This window comes from Rhyacophila brunnea, unplaced genomic scaffold, assembly GCF_057557595.1.
Source record: "Rhyacophila brunnea isolate RB1 unplaced genomic scaffold, BYU_Rbru_1.0 scaffold_11, whole genome shotgun sequence".
Classification (NCBI taxonomy): Eukaryota; Metazoa; Arthropoda; class Insecta; order Trichoptera; family Rhyacophilidae; genus Rhyacophila; species Rhyacophila brunnea.
The window spans coordinates 6,642,713-6,665,102 of NW_028232763.1; the positions used below are offsets into that span (position 1 = coordinate 6,642,713).

Below are 22,390 nucleotides of genomic sequence, written 5' to 3' on the forward strand. Positions count from 1 at the left end.
ACCTATAAACTACAAAGCAGGTTTATACATGGTTATGTTTCTATATAATTAATAATTATCTACATATTATGACGTGTAAAGAAATGTTTTTTTTAAATCGTGTACCCAGGAAACAGAAATAATGGAAAGTGTGTTACTGTTTGGGTGTGTTAATAATGAATTTTAATTTAGAGAAATATTGTATAAACTTAAACACGCGTTAAAGATTATGTTACTTGAAGTTTTCACATAATCGAAACGCGCATTCAATATCGGTCATATTTAAGCACCAGTGGCGAAGCATCTTGCATATTAAACTTTGTCAGTCAAACGTATTTGATTTCATTGAACTAAGACTACAATGTGTAGATGGTGCTGGTTAGTTTTTTTTTTAATTCAATTTTTTTTTTTTTTTTTTGTGATTTTACCGAGGCTTTGACTGCGACTCGCTGTCATATCGCCTCTTCTCTTCTAGAAGGGGATCCGTCGATCAGGTCCTCACTCCTATTCTGTTAAATAACTTTACAATTTTGCCTAGCTCTTCCGTCTTACCCACCGCCAGGACACCCTTCAATTCGTCGACATTCTCATAGATATCTGCAATTCGCAGCTGTACTCTGTGAATTTCATATTTGGGGCATTGCAGTGCTATATGTACAATGTCCTCTAAAACATGACATTCATCGCAGAGCTGCGATTCGCTTCTTCCCATGAGGACATCAAATCTTTTGCCCATGGTGTGCCCTGTTCTTAGCCTCAGAATTAACTTAAGCTCATTCCTCGTCAAAGAAGACTCTACAAACCAGGGCACCTCTCGTGGTGATGGTAGAATTGACTTACTCCATTTCCCCTTTTCTAATGATGCCCTATGGTGAAAATCTATCCACATACTATGGCACATTTTTTTTATAGCCTCATTCCAGTCCAGGTTTTCTGGTATCCACTGATGTGGTACCCCTGAATGGCCGGCTTCCTTTGCCAGATCATCTGCCCTTTCATTTCCCTCAATGCCCATGTGCGATGGGATCCATTGAAGGCATAGATCTCCTCCTCTATTTTTCTTGGCGTCGATCTGGTCAAGGATGTGGTATGCTATGGTTTTACTGTTATGTGAGCGAGTTGCTGCGGCAAGATGTTGTAAAGCGCTTTTGGAGTCTGTTAAAATGACAGCGGATTGCGCCGAGAAATCATCGCTTAAAGTGTATTTAATTGCTTCGTTTATCGCGATGAGTTCCGCCGTCATTATTGGTATCGCTGGGTTTAGCTTCCAGCTCTTGTTTATACCTACTTCTGGTATCACAAGAGCTGCTCCTGCTCTATTCTGATCTTTGGATCCATCTGTATAAAGGTGGCTCCATCCTGCGTACCTCTCTGTCAGCATTTTTTCCGACACGCTCTCTTGCTTTATCGGATACTATGCTCCGTTTTGGTTTGTCTATTCCTTTGACCTCTAGTTGGATAACAGAGCTGAGGTCGTAGGTACCAACTGGCCTCCTCAGCGAATACATACCTAGGCATTTTGTATTTAATACCTCCCAACTTTCTGTGGCTTTAAGGATTCCTACCAGTAGTGGGAGCTTTCTTTTCTCATAGTATGTATTGCTTTCAACGAGCTCGTATAGGAGTTTCACCTTTGCCAATATGGGGTTATCTATTATAGATTTCCACTTCATCCATGTCTTGGTAGCCAGTGCCCATCTCCTGACATTCAGTGGAGGTACGCTGAGTTCCGCTTGTAGCACGTGAATGGGCGTTGTCCTGATAAATCCTCCACATATTCTTAATGCTTTGGACTGGATGCGATCTAGCCTCACCGAATTAGTTTCTGCAGCGGAGTGGTAAAACATGCTCCCGTAATCTAATCGGCTTCTAATGAGTGCCGTGTATAACCTTCTCATATGAATGGGGTGTACGCCCCACCCACCTCCCGCCAGTACTTTGAGTATGTTCAGAGGTTGTGTCAGGCTATTCGCGCAATGACTAATATGATGCTTCCACGTTAGTCTATAGTCCAGGTTCATACCTAAAAATTTATAAGTGTCTACTCTTTCTATTATAGAGCCGTCGATTTTTAAGTTAAGCTGGTTTTGTCTCTTGCCTCTGGCAAAAAGTACCACCTTAGTTTTGCTGGGAGCTACTTTGAGGCCTCGCGTTTCCAATAATAATTTTATTTCGTCAAGACTCTTCTGCATTAACCTTTGACATTCATCTACTCTTTTTCCCGAACAAAAAAGTGCAAAATCATCTGCATATTGTACAATGTTGACCCTTGTTATTAACTTTAATATGTCAGTTGTAAGAATGTTGAATAGTAATGGGGATAGGGGGTCTCCTTGCGGAAGGCCTCTAGAGCATACCGTACTCTTCTTTTCATTATTAATGCACATGGTGATTTTTCTTTCATTTAAATACTGCTTAAGATATTTAGTGATCTTCCCACCGATTCCCCATTCATTCAACACCCTTGACACTTCTTTCACATGCACATTATTATACGCATCCTGGATGTCCAGGAATGTTGTCAGAGTTACTTCGTTTTTGACCTGTGCTGCATTGATGTCTAGTACTAGGTTGCCTATGTTCTCCAGAGTCGACTTTTGCCTTCTGAATCCCGTAGTATTGTGATGAAATAGTTGTTTTTTCTCTGCAAACCATTCGATTCTTCTTGCAATCATCTGGTTGAACGTTTTGCACATGCATGATATGAGTGCAATTGGTCTGACTGACGACACTAGGGTAGGGTCTCGCCCTGGTTTTAAGATTGGGATAATCATCGTTTCCTTCCATTGCCTAGGGACTTTTCCGGTTTCCATGATTAAGTTGAATATCTCCACTAGTTTATTTTTTCCGGTCTCTGGCAGCTGAGCGATCATGGAATATGAAACTTCGTCCATGCCGGGGGCAGTGTCTTTATTTTTGGTTACTGATCTTAGTTCCGCCACTGTAAGAATTTCATTCATTGTATCATTAGGATTATATGTTTCCTGTTCTGCAATTTCTTCCTTCGTTTCGTCACTTTTACTTGCTAGTTGTTCAAGGAGGAGTGACGCCATGCTTTCATCCAGTTGATTTTTGAATTTGTTTCCCGATTTGCCCTTCATCCAACTCATTTTTCTCCACATTTCTGAGTAGGAAGTCTCCGAGTTGACGGAGTCACAAAATGCTTTCCAACTTTCTCTTTTGGCTTTTAGGATTACTTTTCGAGTTGTGGCTTGCTTTTTCTTTAGTTCTAGGTAGTTTTCTGTTGAACTGATTTTTTTGAAGCGAGTATAGGCAAGCCTTCTCTCAGCGATTGCCTTTGATACTTCGGAGTTCCACCATGGTTTTGGTCTAAAGTTTGGGTGACTGCATACTTTGAGTCTCGGAATGCTTGAATTTGCCCCATTATTCAATATTGCCTCCAATTTATCATACTCTACTTGTACATCTCTGGTAGGTTCTGTAAGTCTGTCTATGTCATTTGAGATGATTTCTCGATATTGTTCCCAGTTTGCTTTAGGGTAATTTCTTCTTGGGATCATTTCTGTTTGGCATTGATTTTCCACAAACTCGATGATAATGGGTAAATGGTCACTGTCCATAGTATCGGAGTCTATTTTCCAATCGGTTTCCAGTACCAGCTCATTGGAGATAAATGTTATATCCGGTGCCGCTCCTCTCTGATTTGGAGGGGCGACCCTGGTACTTTGTCCATTGTTAATCGCTACTAAGTCAGAGTCAAGACATACGTCAGCGACATCCTCTCCTCTTGCGTCTCGAAGTATATGATCCCACATTGGGTGGTGTGCATTGAAATCCCCACCCATAATTGATCCCTCTCCCATTTGATCGAAGAGCCTGCTCCATGCGTTTTTCCGAATGGTAACATTGGGTTTACAATATATTGCTGTCACTGATTTTAGTTTTTGTGTCCCTCTGATTTCGACTTGACATGCCTCCAGTTCAGTAGGAAGGCCTTGTAGGGTCTTTTCTTTAGACGCCAGTGTTTTATGCACCAGTATCGCTATTCCTCCGTAACCATCCCCTCTGTCTTTTCTATACATCGTGTAATCATTGAATTTCAGATAGTCTAATTCAGACCTCAGCCAAGTCTCTGAGATTAATGCTATTGAAATTTTTTGTCTTATTAAGTAGAGTTCTATATCATCCTTCTTTTGCTTCATACTTCTGGCATTCCATTGTAAAATCCTAATTTGTTTTTTACTATCCATTTTGCTGCAGAACCTCCCCTAGAATTTCCCCTAAGTTTCCTTCTTTGAAGTGTTTGCATACCCAGTCCACTGCTTTAATTATTAGTTGTTTAATGATCTGCTGCCAATCTCCCCCTTTCAGCAAGACTTTCATAATTTCTCCCATCGCGTTAACCTCTGTCTTCCCTTTTGAATTTTTCTTATTTTTTGTAGGCTTTACGCTACTACCTGTAGCTATTATTGTTGAGCCTGAAGCTTCTACCACCGCTTCTTCTTTCTTTTTGATTTCCTTAGTTTTTTGAATTGTTTCGCTTTCATCTCTTCCTACGATTTTTTTTTTTTTTGTTTTAATATGTCAGCATAGCTATTATTTAACATATTTTTTTTTGCTTCCTTGAAAGGTATGTTCATTTTTTTCATTGCTTCTTTGCAATTCTTTTCCTCTTGCCACTTTGGGCATTTTTGGCTATTTGCCGCGTGGTTGCCTTTGCAATTGATGCACGTAATTTCCTCATTTTTTTCGCAGGTTTTGTGGTTTTCACCACACTTAGGGCATGTTTCTACTGTACGTCCGCAATTGTTCGCGATATGCCCATATCGCCAGCATTTGTAGCATTGCATAACCCTGAATACATACGGTTCTACAGCAAAAGAGACTCCATATATGTAAATTGTTCTCGGCAATATTTTCTCCCCAAATTTAATACTGACTGACGAGGTCTTTGTCAGCTCTCCTGTATCACCTTTTCTTGTCAACCTCTTAAGGTTGATTACTTTTGCATCACTTTTGATTTCCATTTGCAGTTCTTGGAGGTCCATATCAATATCGACTTTTCTTATTACTCCATAAGAGCAGGAGTCATTCTCTTTGGTCACAAAACCGAGATCTTTGAGTTCTCCAGCTTGTTTCACTTTATCTGCTTCTTTTTCGTCTTCTACTTGGATGTACGTCTTTAAATTTTTATTGTAAATTTTCTGTACTTTTACTCCTGCCTTATGCAGCATCTGCGCTATTTTCAGCTTTAATGGAATTTTACTTCCCGTCGCTATCATGACGATGTTTTGGTTTCCCTTTGGAGTGACCCCAGAGTCTCTTCTGGGTTTTTTTCCAGAGGTCACCGTCTGCCATTCTTCTTCTTTTTCTCCAACCACTTCCTCTTCATCATCGTTTCTTTTCTTCTTCGTTTTTTTCGTTTCATTCACTTCCATTGTGGTGTTTTCCATTTTATTGTTTTTGCCGTTCACGCGGTCTTGGAATTCGCGCAACAGTGTGAACAAAAAACAGTGTGGACAGCCCCTCGCTTCACAGCGTTTGACGCACTCCCCGCACAAAGTGCACTATCCGTGCAACAATAAATATTTTTCACTTTTTCTCAAGCACTGGCACTGATTGTCAAAATCACATGGGACCACACATGTTGAGTTTATTGTCAAATTCATTTACAAACAATATTATTTTTGTTGTATCACGTATTTATAAACGTTCGCGAGTAACCAGGCGAATGCGACACGAATACGCAAGCGAAGTTGTACAACCTCACTCCACCGCTGTTGGCTTCCGACTGCTTAATTCAATTAAACCCTGCATATTCCAAGTCATAGTAGATAATAGTCAAAAAAATATTTGTTTATCTATAAAGTATCGAAAATTATGACATTAAACTATACATAATTTTAGATATTTTATATATCCATACTTAGAAGAATATTTTTTATCGATTATGGTTTGGTTTAGGCATAGCTTAATGTTAATGAATTAAAAAAACTAAACAACTCCATCTGTAATATGTGTTCAACAAAAACAAAACAGTAGTACTATTTTTGTAGGATCGCGCATAGCATACCCAAACAATCATGGTTTGGATAGGCGAGGTTTAATTGAATTTTAAAAACTAATCAGCACCATCTGAAAATTATATTCTTAGTTCAATGAAAAAAAAGTATATCTGACAGAGTTGAACGTGCACTATTTATGTCGAATCATCAACAGCCTACCTCCACCTCTCGCCACTGTTAAGCGCATTCCGGAGGCTTTGTATTACAATAATTTTAAAGTCTAACCTTCATTAAGTTATAAACAAAATCCGAATTCAAAATCGACTGACTTTCCATTCCTATCTTATTAATCTGGTCTATGCTTGTGCTCTTGGTTTATTTATTTTACGATTTCTTTCAGATATACAAGAATTCTACGAATTAACTCTACTCGATGATTCCAAATCGGTGCAACAGAAAACTGCTGAGACGATCCGGATCGCAAACAAATGGGAGGTCAGCCAGGAAGCTGCGGCCCTAAAAGAAGTAAGTAACCATTAGGGTATAAATTTGACGATGCAATAATTATACAACACTACGTATTAGATGGTGTTTTAATCTTGTTTTCTGCATAACATCTAATTTAAAACAAACAATCTTTTCATTTAATATTTACTTATGTTTTATGAGATTATTGCTTGATATTAATTGGTTAAAATTATTAAATCAAATGCCCTTTTTCAAAATTAATAAATTTAATATTTAATCAGGTTGTAATGTGGACAGTAATATCGAAATAAATATAATATTAGGAAATCAAGCAAAATCATATTTTTCTAATGATATGGTGCATATATAAAGATTAATATAAGAGCCTTCATGTTGGTAATAACCATGAAAGACCAATAATGTGTAGTACCTACTACTAGTCAAATTTTTAGTAATATCTGCAATTAAAATTCAGTTGATAAGTCATTCTGGTATATTTGCATGTTCTTCGTTTTAAATAATGATTTTATAGCAACGATTAAGGCGTAACACCCAGAGAAGGCGACGTGGCAAATATATACTTACAAACAATTACTAGAAAGCAGGCCTAATCCAAACACCATCGACGACTTGGAGCGGCCAATTTTGTAACCGTTGAGGTTCTGTGAAACGACGGGTGCTCCTCATGCCACACGTCTATGTCTTCTTTGTTATTTATTTATCTAAATGTATATAATATATAAAAAGATTTAAATTGAGGTAGATGACTGCTATCTATGATGATGGCTACACACCTCAAACTATGTAGCATGTCATCAACAACTGCTCAACACTAGAAAAAGAACGATGAACTCTCGGAACTCTGTGTAGATAATATAATCATGAAATTGACTTCCAAACACATCACGAAAAACTGAACAAGAAAACAACACAAGAGGACTACACAACATATTTAATTCTGGCCATAAAGAAAATTAAAGATATAAGTGGGGAAATAAAATTGACTGCACACTTCATCTAAAAATTGTAATTGAGCAAATTTTTCAATATCACCATGAATTCGAATATGTAATAATGACTCAATGTAATTAACTTTCTCAACCACCTTGTACAAGCAAAGGCATGGTTATTTAAAAACAATCTTCGTGGTCGGTTTTATGATGGAAATGACATGACGTCAATCTATTTTCCGAGATAATTAAAGACAAAAATTTCACGACTTCGCTACTAAACTGTGAAGTGCGGTAGACAATCTCCAGCTGTTTTTCACACCCTCGCCACGTCGCCTTCTATGGGCCTAATGTTTAACGATATAATATACCAAAACCTATGTATTATTGGATTTTAATTGCGTTATTAAATATAAGCGAGAATATCAGTTATAATAATCTGATTTCTATATTATTATAAAGGAAATCGATTTATTAAATTGTTTCAGATATTAAAAATATAAGTGGTCTCTTTTATAAAAGAAACTGTTATTTTGATACAACAGCGTAAGTGCTTGTTAGCTTTAGGGTAATTTAGACAATTATTTGTATATTGATTATATAAAAATGATCTCTCAATTGGGTTACATCTGATAAAGTAATACTAGGTTACATTGGGGATTGTGTTGTCTTATAATTTTCCTTTGCAGGATTGTTTATTTTTATTTTTAATATGTAGATAATAATGGAGATTATTAAATAGTAAACTTCACATTATTATAGATTAGTGATGAACTGGAATATGATGATGATGACACATTATATCCGGTGAGTGTTGACACAGTGAAAAATATATGTTTTTTTACGAGTGGAAATGCACATTAGATTTAAAGCTGTCACAACTAACGAATGGCCTCGTTGATCCCGAAGTGTATCTTAATAAAAAGAAACCATCAGAACATAATATTTTAACTAAGTATTCGAACTTCGCCGTTTGGGAAATAAAATCGTAGATAAACATAACTATTATGTTTCATTTGACATTTTTCTCTTGCTGTCTTTATTATTTGCCCACACTTACTTTGGATCATGTCCAATTCCTTACTACTTACATAATTTAACAGATGTCGAAGAATTTTATCTTAATAGCTAGATACAAATTGATTCAAACAACTAGCAGGGCTTGCAAGTGGTTGCACCTCAATGGATCAAGTGGGAATGGGACGATTCGGCGCCGCCGATTGGACAACTGGACGACGATACGGCAAAATCAAATGTCTCTAGAAAGCTTTCTAATAATAAGTCTTTTTTTAAAAAAAAATAATTTACAAATAAAAAATTGTTTCGCTTAACGAGTGTTTCACATAACGAGTTAGATTCTGGAACGACTTATGCTCGTTATAAGAAGTTCCACTGAATTGCGCAATTTGCTGAATATTGTCTAATTTGTAAATAATATTGATCGATAGTTCTGTTCATGATTGGGATATACACAACAAACCATTGATATGAGTCTTTATAACAACATTTTATTATAATATGTAGATACAATTGTCTACTTGCTGATTGAAAACGTACTCATATTTATTAATTATCCACGTATTTTGTTAATCTGTGCGGCGTGTAGTTGTCCGTTGTCCATTTGTTCCTTGGTTCAGTCGGTGTTGTCTAGTTAATGGCGCCGAATCATCCCAAAATTGATTAAAGAGTTAAGCTTACTCGACATCTGTGAAAACGCTGGTATTGCCATAATATTATAACTGTTTTTGTTGTCTAATCAATCTTTTTGTATTCATTGTTATTTTTGTAATTCCTGTATCTGTATCGATGTGATTAACCTTTTTGAACTGTCCGGCTTTTCCCTCAAAACCTTTGACAAATTAATATTTTAATTTCCGCTTACTCGTAGCATACATGTTATATGATAGTAAGAATAGGTACATTAAAATCAGTTTGTTCATTAATTACTTACTAATGTTAGTAATATGCATCTATTCTCTAACTAACTGTTCTAATCTGATTTATGAGTAACTCCATTGAATATTATTTGAAGAAATACTAAATATTTGTGTTATTATTGTGTTTTAGATAGGCACTAATCATATGTGTCAAATGTCATGTCTTATCTTCTTTCATCTATAATTTATTCAATAATCATTTTACTATAGACATTTATGCAGTCTTGTCAATTATTTGTATTTTCATAATTCATTAAATATTACAGCAATCATGCATATTTTACTCGCCTACAATGATTTAAGATACTAACATTTCACAGAATTTAATGTAAGTAATTTGTGAATATACATAATTTGAAAATATCTCTGCATATACACACTAGAAAAAATGATTTTGTAGAAAAAAAATACTACATCCGACGGGACTTGAACCAGTATCTGCTGGAAACTAAATAATGGAGTAATCTGCGACATCGGTTAGTAATTAAGGAATTAATTGATACCTACCTTAATTTAATATACTAAAACTGATAGCCAACATTATAACGTAATTCGATGAACATTTCATGTAACAATTACTAGTTAAAATCGTCGTAACTAAGATGCCCGTAGCTTAATAATTGGAAAAGCATACTGGAGCGAATTCAGCAGATACAGGTTCAAGTCCCGTCGGGAGTCTATTTTTTTCTTCAAAATGATTTTTTCTAGTGTGTATAATATGCATGAGATATTTTCAAATTATGTATATTCAATAAATATAGAATGTTACATTCTCAAATCTTGTGTCTTTTTCGTGAATAAAAAAAAATGTTTAATTTGTTTTAAACGTTAACTCATTAATGCGATTAGAAAGAAGTAGTAACAGCTTTACGATGTATGCAATTCAATACAATTTACTGATTAGCTCTATTTTAAAGCGTTTTAATTAATCAATATTCAAAGAGTAGGTATCTAAAATCATTAAAATTTAAAATAAATGTTCTTTAAGTCAATGATAAACTTACAAATACAAAAAAAACTGTCATAAAATGAGCTGTCATAGAACGGTTACAGTTTAGTATAACATATTTTTTACAATTATTATATTTTTCATTGAAAATTATATAGTATTAGTTTTTTACATATCTAATCGTGGTTCACTAGATATTGTCACAATAATGTATCCATATTATTATTTGCATAGTATATCGTAATTACGTCATTACTGGACACGTTTATATATGTGTATAATATTTTGTGTCTACTATTATTATATAATATTTCATTTATGCTACGAGTAGTTTCAATATTAATTTGTTTTAATCAACCGTAATGCTTTCGTTGTGTCTGCTTATTTAAATGTGCAATCAAATACAAACAGGAATCGAGGCTGTTCAAAGATGGCGGAGTACGTCGGACTTCTGAGAAAAGATGGAAACTTCGAAGAGCTGGACGTATTGATGGCTAAATGGGCTTCATTAATTTATTAAAAAGTATAAAGGCTGTACACGTTGAAACTTTCTTCTTTGAAAAAAAACTGCTCGCTTAGCAAAGATGGCTCTGTCGTTCGTTCAACCACTTGTTCTTGAAGAGTCTTGCACTTTTAAACTGAAAAGTAGAGGTTGTGGGTTGTGGGTAGTCACTTGTATGAATCACCACTTTAAAAACGCAAGCTGGGCTAAAATAAATGGAAAGACAGCTGAAATAATAAATTTTACAGTAAGTTAAGTTGTGCAATATACACACAATAATCGGGTAATCGATGTTTTGTTAAAATTCTTCCACGGGAACCAGTAGAAACTTTGTACAAATAAAATATAGATCCTGCATTGTTATTGCTGATTTTATCTGAATAGTTGAATGAAAATGTAATTGACCTACATATTACGCATTCAAATATCTTTGAAGAAACTTTTGTGCAAGCTGTACGAAGTTTTATAATCTATTAAGTAGTTGAAAGTGCATAGCTGTTATCCCACGAAAGACCACATCATGCTATTGATATTCTTATACATGGCCATAGAAAATTTAAAGTAAACGTATATCTGACAATGTGATTTCGGGTTCGATCCCCTCATATCTGGTAAAAATCACATGTTATTTTTTCAATGCGAGTTTGACCCAGAGCAAGAATCCAATATGTTGGGTGAATGGTTAACTACCATTCATCGTAAAATATGTTCAGTCTGTGGAGTTGGTCTCAAGAGTGAAAATTAAATGACGCGCCCAGTATCAAAGTGGCCTTGATGTTTTTTACAGGAAGGGTGAAAAACTGTAGTTATGCTTTTGACAATGTATATTTATATATTATATTTTTCTTAATATACAAATACAAAGCTCAATTTGACAATTAAAATATGCTCTCGGCCACTTTTGATACTTATTATTCAGTTTGGCCGTTTTTGATAATACGTGATGATCTTCTGGCCGAGTTTGAAACCAATTATGCAGATGGCCGTATTTTTTTCTTACCAAAACTTATTAGAGTATTAATATTTTTTTTATTAATAACTAGAAAAAACACGGTTAAAAATAATTTTCATTTTATTAAATTATTGAAACATGACAGTTCTTGCAGACGAAGGATATGTTATGGCAGCCATATTAGATTTTGTATATTTTTAGGCCTGGGATTAGCTCGTCAATCCTTTGGCCGTTTTTGATATTCATGCACATTTTAAAAGTCGATTTAGCATAGGTTCTGGCCGTTTTTTATGCACGAAAATTATAAGAGTGGTAGATATTGACATAAAGAATTGTTTGGCAATAAAATGTAAATAACGCTGAAAAGTGCCTTTGGCCCACTTTGATACTGGGCGCCTCAAATATAAAAACAATATTGTATTCGACAGATTTCATGTTGCTATAGCTGTATTGAAATATAAGTCATGGTAGTAGTGTGTAGCATGAAAGTCATTATAGGTACTATAAAATTTTGGCTTTACATAAAGGGAAATACAAGCTATTATAGGTTAATTATTAATTTTAGGATATACAATAATTAATATTGTGGAAGAATTTAAGTAGGTAGATAGAATCCTACAACGTTTCATGTCAAAACAGTCATTGCGCCCAGAACGAACGACATGGCGTGCCTGAAAACTTGCGCCGCTTCTGTCAGCTACTTATAAAGTCTTAACATTTCCATGCCTTGTGGTTGTCCGAAGAGGCTTCGCCGCACATGACGTGTATCTGCAGCGCTTTTTGTTCACAGGCTTTCCCGGAAGAGTCATTTATGCCACTGGCACAGACCATTATCAACAACTTTAAGGATGACCAATGCGACGATCCCGAATATGATCAGCAAGTTAGTTTTGTTTGCACATTATATTTTTCTCACGGTACTTATTTTAAATTTGGAAAGAACCCCTTTCGAATTGCGGCAATGTTGATTTTTTTAGCTTTTTTTGTTTGTTTATGGTTATTGTGTAAACGGTAATATTTTTACGCCAGCTTAGAGGTTTTTTTAAATGTTTTTTTTTCAAATCCTTCTTCTCTTTCTTCTTCATTATATATTTATACCTACATAACATTTTCCGGCAGTGCGAAATATATTTTACAGCGGTAATTAATTTTGTATTAATTTGAATACATTATTTTAATTCGAAAATAATTAGGAAAGCGCTAGAAAAAACTGTATTAGTAAATATAAATGAATTTTTTTAGTGGCCATTTCTTTGTTGGAACGGCAAGTTAGAGAATACATTAAAAAAAGTTTAATTTACAATTAAGAATAATAACAAAAGTATAATATATCTTTTTAGGGGTTGACTGAATATATGCTGGGTTAAAAATAATTTAACGCAAAAATCTATAAGTATGTTACTTTTATAGTTATGTTGTTAAATACGTAGGTTCAAAATTATTTCTTATAAATAACCTTTATTAAACAACATTGAAAAAATGAAAATCAACTACGCATCGTTCTTCAAAAAATGTAACATCGTAAATAGGTTATAAATGAGCTATTTCATAAAGAATATTTGACATTTTATCTTTTAAGTTATTGTAGATATTTTTTATGAATACCTCTAAGTAAATTATGGCTATAATGATAGTTATCATGCAAAATAAACTTTGGGTTAAAAAGCAGATTATATTTTAATTAAGTGAAAATTCGGAGACATTCATACAATGAATGCATTTTGGAAATAGTTGGAATAAGGTGGAATCCCATGACTGGAGTACTTGAAAAATATGTATTTGGGAAATATTTATTTTTCAGTTATGAAATCATGCGGTGTCCTTTTACTGACTGAGAGAAAATAGTGAACATGTACACCAGTTGTGGCAGTGGCTATGGGTGAAGGTAGGCTGTTAAGAACCGACGTAAATAGTGCACACTAAACTTTGTCAGTCATACTAATTTGTTTTCATCGAACTAAGAATACAATTTGCAGATGGTGCTAGTTAGTTTTTAGAATTCATTAAGCCCTGCCTAACCAAATCATAATAGACAAAAAATATTCTTCTATCTATAAAATATCTAAATTTATGTATTGTTTAGTGGCATTATTTTAGATATTTTATAGATAAACGAATATTTTTTGACTATCATCTACTATGGTTTGGATTAGGCAGGGTTTAATTGAATTTTAAGAACTAACAGACACTATCTACGGTTTTTAGTTGTTTTTCGACCATGTCCGATCCTATTAAGATCATAATATGGGCCTCCACAGAGTGGAGGTTTGTATTAACAGATTTTGTTTTGACGAGAAATGGATGTCAGTCACTTGCTCAACTTATAAGGTCCATACTCTGACTCATACACAAACTGAAAAACAATATGTATACTTACCAGACCCAGGATTCGAACCTGGGACCCACGGCGTTATTGGACGACGTTTAAGCCCCGTGACCACAATGAAAACAAATACGTTTGACTGACAAAGTTTAGTGTGCACTATTTATGTCGGATCTTAGCAGCCTACCTCCATCTACCACTTTATTGTGGTCTTCCGCCTTTACACTGTTTTTATATTGAACATATAAATAATCGGCCTTACAATACATTATTATCATTATCGGATATTCGTAGAGGTCTTCATAGAAGTTGTACGATTTTACGAGCAGGCCAAGGATGCATTATTAATATTATTCATTCGTGTTTCAGCAAAACAATGTTGCCAGTCTGCGCCTCTCGCCGTCGCAGGAACCGGAAGTCGTCGCCGAAGACCGGACGTCGACAACGGTGAGTGCGCCATCTTGTCACGGAATTATGTTTTCCCGCTTTATTTTCGTACACGAGGTAAATTTTATTATTGCAGTAATAATAAATTACGCTCCGAGGGTTTCACTTACTCGCATGCACGTTAGCTTTGGAAACGTTTGAGAGACGTATTTTTTGATGGGTGATTTATTTATCTATTTGGTGTGAACGTAGCTATGTTATAATATTATTATCTATATTACATTATTATTATTATAATGGGTGTACACGCTTAATCATTGTTTGTAATATTTGTGACACTGTTATTAATTTATTGTATATTAAAGTGCAAACTAAAGCTTTTTACAGATATTATGATACGGCTAAATAAAAGACATTTTGAATTATATTTTTATCCTTTAAACTACTCAAAACATTTTACATCTCAGATTGATGTAACACCACTTATCTAATAATATAGACATTGAAATTAATGGGACGAGAATCACCATTTTAGCAGACTAGGAGCAGTTACCTAAGAATGAGGTTACCAAGTACTCAAATGTGAAATTACATTACTTTAAGTTAAGAGTACCCATGGGAGAGAGGAGCACGTAGAGGTAATATTAAAAATTGTAGTAAGAACAGCTAATACAAAACTGCAGAACATTCTAAGTGAAGAGATCTTCACGTTGGTAATATGACGCCGCAAATTTTATAAATGCAACAAAATTGGCCTTCGTGGCGACCAGGTCGGACGGTCCGATGGGCCCAATCGCTAGTTGAACCGACTTGAGTAGCTCCTCCCTTTACGTACACATTTTAGGAGATTCCCGGTGGATGTGGTTTGAACCCTGAATTAATTCTCCGCCCCATGGGCATATTTAAAGGGTAACTAGACCGAGTTCATAGAGCCTGCCAGCGAAGCCACCATGTCCGGTCAATTCAGTACCTACCTACATAATTTAGTTATATTAATTTTACACTCTGGATATAATAAAATTATACTACGACATAGTACCTTATTCATTTTCACAGTGAATTTACATTAAGTAGACATTTAGCAAATGCAAGTACCTAGGGCTAAATATTAATTCATGCTCCTAATAGTTGTCCACATGATAATGAAATCATTAAATATTGATTGCAATACTTATTAAATTCAAGTCACATGAATACATATTTTAATTATCTAAATTTAAAACAAATATAGGCATAAAATATTAATAGGTAAATAAATGCATTATTTTCTATAAAATAAAAAGTTTAGTGTGCATTATATTAGGTACCTAAATGTTATCTATCAGTAAGTATTCATATACTTTGTGATTTTAAGGCTTTTATAATACGGGCTTATTAAAAATTTTAATAGACATACCTACCTATGAAGATAAATGTTATGAAAAATATTAGGTAAAAAATCTATACATTGTTGAAAAATGTGTATAATTTTGTGGTCGTAAGCGTCTTCATGAGTCGTAAAGTTTTTCTTGTTTTATTATTCATTTTGAGCTTTTAGAGAGACAGCCTGTCTCGGAAAAGACACTTTGCAAAAGCTTTTACCGTTTAGTGAGCCTCTTTTCGTTAGCGATACCTATCAACGCATTGTATTGTGAAGGCTTTGTGCTGTTTTAGAAATCCTAGATGGAATTTTTTTGGCTATTAATGACCTGCAACCATTTTATAATAATAATCATAAATAAATTAAAGAATTAAGAATCATAGTTGTCTTAAATGTCAATGTTATTGTTATCTTCTAGGTTATCATGATTCTGGAAGTTTTTTTTAATGAGCTGTGGAGTTTATCCAATAACGGATAGGTTCATCTAGGTGGGATATCTTTTGAAACATAACAACAATGGTTTTCATTATTTTGTTATTGTCATCAGGGCCGGATTTATGCTAAAAGGGCTAATAATAATGCAGAAAAACTACTTTACTAAACGTAATGTTGAATATTTTTAATAATCTTCTTAATTTTGCACGTCTTTTAACCACGAATGTTTTGTATTGCGAATTGATGATTATTGCGAGTCATAACGTTTGAACGTCTGTGGTGGCTTCTTTCTAATATAGGCACCTACATTTTTTTGGATAGTATAAATTAATTATTTCGAAATAATTGATTTCAATAAAAGTATATTTTATTGACAGTAGCTATCAACTCGCGCAGGCAGCTGCTTCATCTGTCTAAAATTATTCAAATTTTATTTTGCGAATTCCGAAGCCTCTAATAATTTAGCGGCCCTGAGCTATGGCACTTTAAGCCCCATGGTAAATTGGGCTCTGATTAATAATATTATTGTCAATCGTATGCTGGCTTATAAAAAATGAGTTAGTCAATCAAAATAATACAATAAGGGCTAATTTACACGGGCTTTTAACTAATCATTGTGAATAGGTACTAATGCTCATTACTAATTCGGCCTGTTTACACGACGTGGCAGGATTAGTGCGAATTGTTAGTACTAATGGTTAGCACTAAGCCCGTGTAACCAAGCATCTTATTATTAAAATATGAACTCAACATGACTTATTCACATATTGGAATTATCTTACTGGGTACAGTTATAAAATAAGAATCATATACTCGTACTTATAAATATTATAATATGGACCCAACTAACTAAAGTCGTTGGTTCGAGTTTGCCAATCTTTTTTCTACGGTGGGCACTAATATAATATTCTATACATGATATGTATAGAATAGTATAGACTTTAGATAGTATTCATGAGATTATTCAAACATTTCCCTAGGTATTATAAGATATTGACAACATATTATTGAAAATATTGAAATAGATCCACAGTACCATTGATAATGCTGTTAAAGTGATAGCGAATAATACAACCTGTCTTTTATTTGGCTGTGAATATTTCAGTGTATCATTGGAAGATTTATGTATTATTTACAATGCACTGGACACAATAAATTCGTCAAGAGAGGAGGAACGGGGATGATGTGGCAACACTGCCGTCACTATCGTACATATTTCTTTTGCACTTGGTAGCGGTGTTCACGAATCACGGGTCACGGTTAAGCGAGCACACATGGGCCCCCGGCCAATTTTAAATTTCACGACAGGGGCCAGCCCCAGCTGACTGACGCAACAGAAAATGTCAATAACAATTTTATTAAACACTGTTTTTCTTTCATAACAACACCTCACAATCTCACAAATTCTTTCACATTTATTAATGCGAAATTTGTCTTATTTGTTATCGTCTTTTTCAGAAATGGCAGATATTTCAGCAAATCCCAATACCTACTGTGTTTATAATAATATTACTACATTTGTATTTTTACAGGCAAACACTAATGATTTCATTGATGATTTAATTCTGTTTCAGCTATTGTTTCCTTATTTGTTTACATACATGTTCTTTTTAAACATTATTAATTTATTGTCATTCAGCTTTTTCATGAGATAAAAATGTTAATCCTTCTTATTGACAAATCAAGATCAAGGAAAATCTGAAGTGCCGAGTTTCAAAAGCCCCTAAAACGATTTTAGGTAGTTCTGAGAAAAATGAGAAAAACTCATCTATTAAATAAGTGAACTTTATGTATTTTAGAGTATTTTGACTTTCCATTGTAGGGGTATTTGAAAAGCACACTCAACCATTTTAGCGGGTTTTGAAATATACCCTAATTTTTGATCAAACGTATTGACGGTTTTTGGCGTTTTTTTAAGTTCAATTTTTGGCCATCATATAGGTAACAAAAATATCCATCTGAATACATAATATCTAACTCAAAAATTTTCAAAAACAGTTTTAGGGGGGTTTAAAACTAGGCGCTTCATTATTAAATTTGTTAAAAATGAAAATTGGCGCTTCCAATTTAAAATAGTGCGCTTGTGCCATCTATTGAAGAAGAGTGTATACTATTATTTAAATATGTTTATAAAATGTTAGCGTGCCATCTGCCATCTGTTTCTGTTTGGAGTTTCGGTTTTGATGACGTGAACGCCACAAGTGGTTTGTAATGGCGGATGGCCGTTCCTCCGCGTCAGGGTAGCCTATTTATAACCTAAAATATATCATGAAGTTCGGGCAATGTGTACGTTAAAATTATTAGTCCAGTGTGGAGTGAGATCGTTTTCCGTGCGAGAATTTATAAAATTTATTTACCGGCTTCCGAGACAGTAAATTAGTAGGTAAATAATATAAGCTGATCGGTAGGTATGTTTGTCAATACTAAATTTTTAACGAACACTTTCGCGTTTGACGTTTGATGTTCCGCTCCTGAATTAAATAGTTTTATTTTTGGAATCATGTATTAGATCGATACTTGCATATTTAAGCTTCTGTTTCTTATTGTCGGCCGCGCATTTTTCGGTATCAGTCGGCGATTACTATTCAATTTATAATAAATAATAACTTGATTTTTATGTATGAATCATAAACGACTCAAGGACTGACATTAACCGAAGTATAAAAGTTAGTATTTGACGTCAGTTTCATCTTTTAATTATAAAATAAAGTGTTAACCTTATTCCAAAAACTTCCGACGACTTTTGAATAATAAATTGAAAGTTTCCGAGAATATTAGTTATTTTTGTTTTCGGTATGTAACATGATTATTTTATATAAACGCCAACCCGCGATGTATTGTGTCATATCTTGCAATAGAATTTATTTTTAGCCATTCCTGCTTCAATGGATTTCAAAAGTAAATTTGTACTCTCTATTTTATAAACAATATGTTGACCGTGAGAAAACAATTTTGACACACCGCATGAACTTGCAAAAATTAAATTTCCCACTTCTGCCAAAAATTGTGCGCCTCTTATCGCGGGAGTATCGACACTTTCTTTTTGGACAAGCCGACAAGGTTCGTTTTCTTTTATTCGTCAAAAATTTAAAAACATTACGCGGTAATTTCAAAATAATGTTCTAAATTTAAACAAAAGTGAATAGTAAATTTTGAAAGGGCTTTTAGTGTATCTTTATAAACCTTTATCGTGAATGTTCTTATCAGGCATTGCCGTTATCTACCTGTAGCCAGGTTAATTACTTATCAATGGGCTTGCCCAGTAAAAATTACACACTTGTTCAAATCTAATCTAAAAAATGTGAAAACATTAAGGTGCAATTGAGTGTTATTTTATTCCACAAAGTAATTTTGTAGTGTTTAGTGTTTCATTTTTTTTTAAGAATCGACTAGTTGCAAAATTTAATTGTTAATATCAACATTGCATGAGCGATTACTTACCATGTAGAGGTTTTCTGGTTTATTAATAAAATTACATCTTTTCATTTTAAAATAATATTTAATACTTCTTGTTGTTTGCATGACAGGCATACCTACCCTGATAGTCATTGAATTTCACAAAAATCTTCTTCATTTTTTTCATCCTGTGTCATCCTGCAGTCGTTGATATAAGTGCACCGATCATGGTTTGAGGTACCGTTGGTGGAATAGTGGTGATATAAGTATATAACGAATATTAATATTCTAGTTATGGAAAAGTTCATCGGGTGACTTGTGAAGGTCCCGGCTTACCGCATGCGTTGCGAACTGCAAAGGGTGCCACAGAAATGTGAGTTGTCACTAACCGCATGCCGTCATTTCGCTGTAGTGGCCTCGCGACCGAGAAAGGGGTTCATTCGCTCGGTTTGTTGTGGGTTATGTAATATATCTGGCCGCCGTCATGACTGAGAGACGGAAGAAGAAGGCGACCCACAATGGGTTTCTTAGGAAGGTGTCCTCGTTGTTTAACTTAGACACGGTGAGTGATAAAAACTGAACCTGCTCATCAAATATTTTCAGCCATCTCAAATTTCTGTTTTGACTATCTGTCCTTGTAAGGTTTCATAGATGAATTCATTCTTGATCGATCTAGTCATCCCCGTAAAGTTTGTCGGTTAGTTTAATCATAGCATAATCCTTTTGAGAATTTCAAATTTATTTATTTATTTTACATTCATTTGAATTTGAGAAATTCAAGACAAAACAAAGAAATATCTAGCAGTATTAACGATATTTATAAAAAAAACAAGGTAATCTAAGAGTAAACAAACATCATAAAAAAGTATAGGGAAGTACCTACACCGAATGAGCTAAGTAGACCCTATTTTGAATTTATAAAATAACGTCCACATAAACTCATCCTCTTGCAAGTGGAATATATCAATATCCAAAGTAATTTTGGTGTACACAGTTATTGCGCTCCCATTAAGTATTACCAATGGTTCTGATTGATTGCCCCAATAGCTGCATCATTCAGGAAATTGACTCAATGCCGGGTGCATTCACTATCCCATAAAAACCCACAACAATCCCAAAATGTATGTAAAGAATTTGATTTTAGAATAGACTTTTTTCAGTTACCTACCATTAATATTAATTTGCATTCCAAATTTAAAACATCAAAAGTAGTTTCTGTTTTTAAAAATATTCAAATGATGATTCAATTTACTTGGTCATTGAAAGTTTACTTAGAAACACAATCTTGAGTTTCACTATAGAATATAGAATATTAGATAGTCTATCATTTAGTACATAATATCAGTGAACATTCTTTGAATTTAATGACATAACGATTGCCCAGGTATTGATAACAAGTTTAACGATGACTAAATGATTGGAGGAAAGTTTTCTGATATTTAATTTTCTATACAGATAGTCAAAACGAATACAAACAGAATTGATTAAAAAAAAAATTAAACGCTATCCAAAAGCCGTAAAAAAAACTGGCACAATTGAAATATCGGAATGTTAACTTTAATACCGATGCAATTATTTTCATATTACATACCTACGTAATATTATTTATTATTCAACTCACATAATTGTGGTTTCCTCGACCATGTATAGTAATGGATCAAATATTTTAACAATCAGGTGTAGTACCTACGTAGTTAAGTACCTAAGTATGGCACTATTATATTATTCTTGTGATCAAATTTACTAGATATGCATATCCACTGATTTAATGTTCATTCATTGGTTGCGTAATTATTATTTTTTGAACCATCAAATTTGATTCAACTTTTTATTATTTAAATACTGAAAATATTTATATTAATTTTTATATTTATAACGGGTAGCTGTATTGAATTTTTAGATTTCTTATTTTGCGTAAATATTTTTTGCACTAATATCGTAACCCTGGATTGAGTATTTTTTACACAGTGGGTCAAATTCAATGTCCATTAATCAATTAAAGAAGCTATTACCTATACAGATAATATAAGGATTTATATAAATATTTTACCACAATAAGTATATTCTATGTAACCAAACGCAGATGAGCAAAATGATCATGAATCCCTATTGGCGAGGAATTAAAAGTTTTACAATAACAGCAATTAATAATGGTGACTTGTTAAACTTACTAAAACAATCATACTAAGAATGCACATTTTTAATTTCAATACATCTAAACTGGGCCAAATCTAATAAAGTAAATACAAACGCAATGTCTAATATAATATGTATATCGATGGTGAGAAATTGACTACTCGTAACCCAGTTTCGCGTTAAAGTTGACCCCTCGTAACCAATTTTTTAGCCAAAATGGACTGTGAATGAGCAATTTGTTCAGATTTTCAATTCCTACCTATCTGTTAACTCAAAGTTGATACTTCACTGATCATAATAACAAAAGTAGTTAGCTCGTAACCATAATGTATAGGTGTTAATGGAAGAAGTTTAAGTTACGAGGTGTCAATATTAATTATCTTAATTGCATTGTAGAATGATGCTTTTTAAAAGTTGGTAGCTCGTATGTGACATGTTTGGCAGTTTTTTCAAAATTTCAAGATTTGCAGCAATTATAAATTGTAATACTTGTAGAATGCCGCGCATTCTATGATAGTCTCCCTCATCACAATAAATCAAACTGATTGAGATGGGATTGAGAGGTTCCATTTAGTATGAACTGTTTCCTCGTGTCATAGAATTAAGCTTCTTTTGTCGTATATTGTAACCTCGTAAGATATATTTTCATC

The 22,390-nt window shown here is 33.9% G+C and overlaps 2 protein-coding genes across 22 annotated transcripts in view; one reads left to right on the top strand and one right to left on the bottom strand.

Moving 5' to 3' along the window:
* Positions 1-19,723, bottom strand: part of LOC147078321 (4-vinylanisole receptor-like) — a 106,639-nt gene extending 86,916 nt beyond the window's left edge. Inside the window, exon 1 of the mRNA XM_085960436.1 lies at positions 19,170-19,723. The gene's annotated coding sequence lies outside the window, so the exon portion shown is untranslated. The remainder of the gene's footprint in view (positions 1-19,169) is intronic.
* dlg1 (MAGUK family member discs large 1) overlaps positions 1-22,390 on the top strand; it is a 219,045-nt gene that overhangs the window by 159,296 nt on the left and 37,359 nt on the right. For 3 of the 21 annotated variants that reach the window (XM_085958518.1, XM_085958526.1, XM_085958551.1), the window contains exons 3-6: positions 6,346-6,470; positions 8,126-8,170; positions 12,494-12,586; positions 14,396-14,473. In XM_085958518.1, the coding sequence (XP_085814644.1) occupies positions 6,346-6,470; positions 8,126-8,170; positions 12,494-12,586; positions 14,396-14,473 (341 nt within the window). Of the gene's footprint in view, positions 1-6,345; positions 6,471-8,125; positions 8,171-12,493; positions 12,587-14,395; positions 14,474-18,377; positions 18,617-19,735; positions 20,167-22,390 lie in introns of those variants that run through there. The other 18 variants (XM_085958654.1, XM_085958543.1, XM_085958566.1 and 15 more) reach the window with 13 other exon arrangements.